Source organism: Corvus kubaryi, unplaced genomic scaffold (assembly GCF_017639235.1).
Source record: "Corvus kubaryi isolate FWS band 111438036 unplaced genomic scaffold, C.kubaryi_AGA036_p1.0 37353, whole genome shotgun sequence".
In the NCBI taxonomy this organism is placed as follows: domain Eukaryota; kingdom Metazoa; phylum Chordata; class Aves; order Passeriformes; family Corvidae; genus Corvus; species Corvus kubaryi.
In genome coordinates this window covers 4,058,179-4,063,558 of record NW_024581115.1, presented here as the reverse complement: position 1 = coordinate 4,063,558, position 5,380 = coordinate 4,058,179, and the positions used below count along the sequence as shown (strand labels likewise).

Genomic DNA, 5,380 nt, shown 5'->3' with positions numbered 1-5,380 from the left:
AAACCTTCAACCTCTTTTTTGCTGGGTCTTTTTTTCTTTTTTTTTTTTTTTTGTTTGTTTTTCTGTTTGTTTTTTTTAAGCAACATTGATTTGAAAACTAAAAAACCCCCAGCTCCCCTGTGCCTGGGGAAGCGCCACAGAGGGCAGTCACAGAGACAGGGGGACATCACCTTGACAAACCCCCAGGCCCTGGGGGTGCTGAGGGAGGGAGGACGGGGTTGGGGACAAGTCCAGGGGGGGTCTGTGCAAGAAGCCGGGCTGAATTTCGGGAGCTAGAGAGGTGCATTTGCTCTGGGCACTGCAACATGTGCCCAGGAAAGCCAGAGCTGGGGAGGGTATCCAGTGGCTCCACGTCCGTGTGGCCGTGATTTGGGGTGCCAACAGCTGCCTCCATCCATTTATTTTTGTTACTCCTGTCCTCCCCTTCCTGCTCCTGCCCCGATGTAGAGATGCTGGGTGCGGGTAGAGCCACAGGGAAAACCCCCCAGACACCCAGCAGCTGCCTCCACGCTGCTGCTCCTTCTCTCTGGATTTATATACATTAGATATATTTATATATTATAGTTATATATCTTAAAAAAAAAGGGGAGGGGAGTAGAGAGCAACCAGAGGCTCTCATAGGTCAGTCCCTCCCTGGCAGCATGTGCTCCCCCCCCTAAAAATAATAATAAAACCTAGAAAATTATTCCAGTGCGTTTCTCGGCGAGCCCCTGCTCCCAACGCCCTGGCCCGGCCCCCCCCGACCCCCCCAACCCTCTGCCAGCCCCAGCCTTATCTCTGACCATCCATGGTGGCCACGGCTTTCTGTGGGGGGGCAGCGGGCGGGGGGGTGGGCGGCCAGGAGGGCTGCGGGTGGTGCAGGTGGTGGTGGAGGCCGTGGGTGGTGGGCGAGGACGGGGGCAGCCAGGCGGGCTGGTGGCTGGGGGGCGAGGAGGCCCAGAAGGGGCTGAAGCTGCCCGGGGGGGAGCAGGCCATGGAGGTGATGGGGCTGTTGCTGCTCTGCAGGCTCTCCGAGGTGCGCAGCTTGGAGAACATGGCCAGCGCGTCCGGGAAGTTGGGCGGCGTGGCCGGCGTGTTGCTGGGGGTGCACATCTGCAGGGCACAGGAGAATGGGGGTGTCAGCTCACTCACGGGGGCTTTTGGGGGTCCCAACCCACCCACGACAGCCAGAGCCATCCTGCCTGTATCCCACACCTGGCACTCCCCCAGATCCAAGGGTTGGTGTGGCCCCAAGGGTCTGCGTGGCTCCCCCAAAGGTGTGGGGGCTGCCTGGGGAGAGGCTCCAGTGAATCTGGGAAGGACATTTTGGACCATCCATGATGCTCAAAGCTCATGGATGAGGCAGGAATAGCACAAAGAGGTCCAGTATGGTGGGTGAGGAGGCTGCTGGGGTCCTACCTGGCCCCACAGGACCCCCCTTCCACCCAGTTTCCTGACGTCCTTCCCCTTCACACCCCATTAAGGCAGAGAGAGCAAAAGGCAAGCAGGGCCCCCCCAGTTCCTGGTACTGCCCCTGCCTTCTTGGTACCCGGCTAAATTTAGCATCTGGACAGTGACAGATCCGTCCCTTTTTCCAGCAGAGGAAAAATCCACCAGGGAGGACCCAGCCCTGCACAGAGGCTCAGGGGCTGGCACAGGGACCCCAAATCAGCAAAGAACGTGCTGAACTGAGAATGGGGGAGGTGCTAAAAGGGGAATAGGGGTGTGTATGCAAATTCCCATGAGGCAGCAAGGGGCTTGTGGGCAGGGGGATGCACTGGCAGGGGATGCCTGGACATGGGGGTGGTGCATGCACAGGGGGACTTCACCCCTCTGGTTAAATCCATCCCAAATCCCTGTCGCCCTCCTGGAGCCACAGCTCCTGTGGGATGCCTGTGGGGACTTTGAGCAGAGTTAAGGGGCTTGGACAGTGTCTGCTGCCTTCAGCAAGGGGGGACTGAGACGTTTCTGATGGGGAATAGCTGCTGCCTCTCCCCCTTCCTGGGGCTCATCCCAGGATTTGCTCCTGGCTGGTGCTCAGCAGCCTCCTGCTGCTTCCCAGCACCGGCCAACACCTAAATCCCTCTTACAGGTTCCTCCTCATCCCCAACCCCACCACTTGTAGTGATGCTGGGATCAGAGGAGAAGCGGCCAAACCCTTGCTGGGGGGCCCAGGCCCCTGAAGCTGGGGTGCTCCCCCAACCTGGGGGAAGCAGCAGCTGGCTCCCATCAGCCCGTGGAGCTGGGGCACCCCAAAAATGCAATCATGGCCTAGCTGGTACTAAACAGGTTCGTAGTTAACCAGGGATATTCCTCCACAGAACTCGTTTCAGAGCTCAGCCTGAAGTGATGCTAATCCAGCTTTTGCTTTTTTAAATTAACCCATAAATTTGGCAGGATCTGAAAAGATAATTGTTGAAAAAGAAAAAAAACAACAAACCCCAAAAACCTTAAATTCGCTGTGTTTTGGAAAAAACCCACCACCACCAAAGCCAGCCCTGGAATGATGCTGGACACAGCTCTGAGCTTCTGGGGTGATGTCTGCAAGATTAATTTGAAATATTAATTAAAAAATAAGAATTGCCACGTAATTATTGCCTTCCTCCTCCAACACATCTTGAGGAAAGCTCTTGGCTGTCAGAGGGTCAGTCACTGACACCCCAAACAGCTCTAGTGAGTCCTGGCCCCACAGCCTGGAATCTGTGGGGCTTTGGGGAGTTGTGGGGAGCCCCCCATGGGGTGGGGGTGATGGGGACAAGTCCCCCCCCCACATCAAACCACAGCCACACTCGCAGCTTTGTTCTCTGACGCTTGAAAAAGAAATAGAAACTGCAACCACAAAACTCCCCATCTCACCCCTGCCCTGAGCCGTGTGGGGCATTTCAAACTGCACAAATCAGGATGCTGGGGGGAGGGAGGGGGGGAAGGAAACACTGAAAAAAATTCCCCAAACCAGGAGTATCTGGGGAGAAGGTAAAAGGTATTTTGACACCACGTGGAGGACAGGGTGTTATGAAAACGTTGTTGAGGAGGGGGAGAACCGAGTGGCTCGGCTGATGGGGGGCACGGGGCCTGTCACGCTGGGGTGAGTGGCGGGTCCCTGCACAGGGATGGGGCCAGGGTGGGTTTCACCAGCCCTGCTTTGCATCCCGCTTCCGGCAGCCGCCCCACAGGAATTGTCCCGATCAGGCTTTCGGTGTGAAAACACAGTGAGGCCTGGATGTGCCCGCGGCTTCCGCTGCTCCCCCGGCCCCTCTCCCACCGGGAACGGGGCTTTGCCATCAGCAGACCCTCTGCAAGCTCCCCGAGGCGGCACGAAAGCGTGCGGGGTGGGGAGGAATTGGAATAAAAGGGGTTTCAGTGGGAGCTGGCCGACAAAACGACTTTGTCCGAGGGAAAGGGAGCGCTCGCTGCCGGCAATGCCGGGCCGGCCGGCGATTCCCGATGGAACGCAAAAAGGGGGAAAATTCGGCTTAACCCAGATCTGCTCCTTCCCCCAGCTCGGCACTGTTTAGCTCCCTCAACACGGGGTGGGGGGGGGGGGGGGCGGCGGGGGAGAGGGAAAACAAAAAAGAAAACCCCCCCAAGAAACACAAAACAAAACACCCGGAGGGGAACAACTTCCTCCCTTTGGCCAAGGGGATGTGCCTTCGGCCAAGGTCAAGTGCCGTGGGGGGAAAGGGGGCAGCCAGACGTGGCCCCCCCGGCCCGGGGAGCCCAAGTTACAGCGCGATGCTCGCCGAGACAAACTATTTCCTGGCAGACATTTTAGCTCGTGTTTACATTCTCCGGCTGCGTGTTCCTGCGGGCGCCCAGCAATATGGCTGGCAGGGAGCTGACAGCTCCGAGGGCTGGGGGCTGCACCCCCTCGGGGGGCTTGGGGGGCCTGATTTGGGGGGGGGGTGGTGGGTGGTGCTTGTAGGGGTGGGCGGGTAGGGACTGGTCGGTGCTGGGAAGGGTCTAGAGGCGTTTTTGGGGCTGGGGGCGTTGGGGAGGGGATGGGGTGGTGCAGGGGGGAGGGAGGGGCAGGGGTCCCACTTACCATCTGGGGGGGGTGGTGGCTGCTGGGAATGTTGGTCTCCTGGAAGAAGGCGCTGAGGGCTGTCTGTGGGGACAAGCTGTCAGCTCCAGCCCACCCGAGACAAAGGGGGAGGGAAAACACGGACCCCCCAAAGCTCACCCCGCAGCCCCCCGCTCTCTCCCACCCCCGCGGGACCGCCCGGCGGGGCACCCGGGGTGCCCCCAACCCCCGCCAGGCCTAGGGGCTGCCCTTCACCGGACCCACCGGAGATCGTGTCCCCCACTCACACAGGGGCTCCCCACGCGAGGGGGGACACCCCAAACCCCGTGTTTGCACCTCCCCCCCCTCCCAGAGGCACCCCCATCCCCAGATCGGAGCCCGAGGGAGGGGCCGCGGCCCTGGGCCGCAGCTCGGGTTACGGCCCGGGTATAAATAGACCCGGCGGAGCTCGGGGCCGATTCCCCCCTCCCCCGGCCCGGCGTGGGTGCCGGGGGGTGCGGGCAGGACCCCCCCAAACCCAGGTACGCGTGTCGGCGGGCCGGGGCCGCACGGGCCTGCCCCCACCCCCACCGCCTTCCGCCCCGCGGCTCTGCGGCCAGGCGGGCGTGCGGATTGGGATCTGGGGTGTCCCGGTTCGCGTGCGGGTTATCCCGATCCGTGCCGGTGGCGGCCCGTCCCATACCTCGAACTGCCAGTGTGCCGCCTGCAGCAGCTGCTTGGCCTGGTCGGCGGCGCAGCCGGCCGCCAGCACGAATTGGTTGATCATCACCTGGTGCCGCAGCTCTTCCATGTTCACGGACATGGCGGGGCGGCCCCGGCCCCGGCCCCGGCCCCGGCCCGCACCGCCCGGAGCGCCCCGCGCCCGCCGCGCCCGCCGCGCTTCACCGGGGGGACCGGGGGGGCGCCTCTGGCCCCGCCCCCGGGCGCTGATTGGTCACCGCCGCGCCCCGCGCCCCGCCCACCGCCGGCTTCGAACCTTCCAGCTGCCCCGGCGCCTCCCCATTGGCCGCCGCCTGTGTTTTGGCTGCAGGCGGCGCCGCGATTGGCTGGGGGGCGCGGAGGCGGGGCCAGGCGGGAGGGAGCAGGGGTGGGCCGGCCGCTGATTGGCTGAGGGGGGGGTTTATCGTGAGGCGTTGGTGACGTCACGTTCATTGAGGAGGTTCATTGAGAGGGGCTCGGCTTGGGGGCGGGTCATGGGGGGGGCTCAGTTAAGGAGGTTCATTGGGGGGGAGGGGGCCATGGAGAGGAGGGTCCATGGGGGAGTTCAGTGCTGGGGGAGGGGTGTCATGGAGACGGCGGGCTCCCCCCCTCTCTGGGTACCCCTCTTGGGGGGGCCGCCCCCGCGGGGGCTCCACCTTAACCCCCTGCCTTGGCTCCCCA

At 62.4% G+C, this 5,380-nt stretch overlaps 1 protein-coding gene across 1 annotated transcript; it reads right to left on the bottom strand.

Annotated features, from left to right (window-relative positions):
* Positions 1 to 530: 530 nt before the first annotated feature.
* UBALD2 (UBA like domain containing 2) lies at positions 531 to 4,854 on the bottom strand. Its single transcript, XM_042032623.1, has 3 exons — positions 4,683 to 4,854; positions 4,022 to 4,084; positions 531 to 1,092 (listed from the first exon to the last, which is right to left on the bottom strand). Exons 1-3 carry the CDS (start codon positions 4,800 to 4,802, stop codon positions 772 to 774), a joined length of 504 nt encoding a protein of 167 aa, XP_041888557.1. The 5' UTR covers positions 4,803 to 4,854; the 3' UTR covers positions 531 to 771.
* Between the last annotated feature and the right edge of the window lie 526 nt (positions 4,855 to 5,380).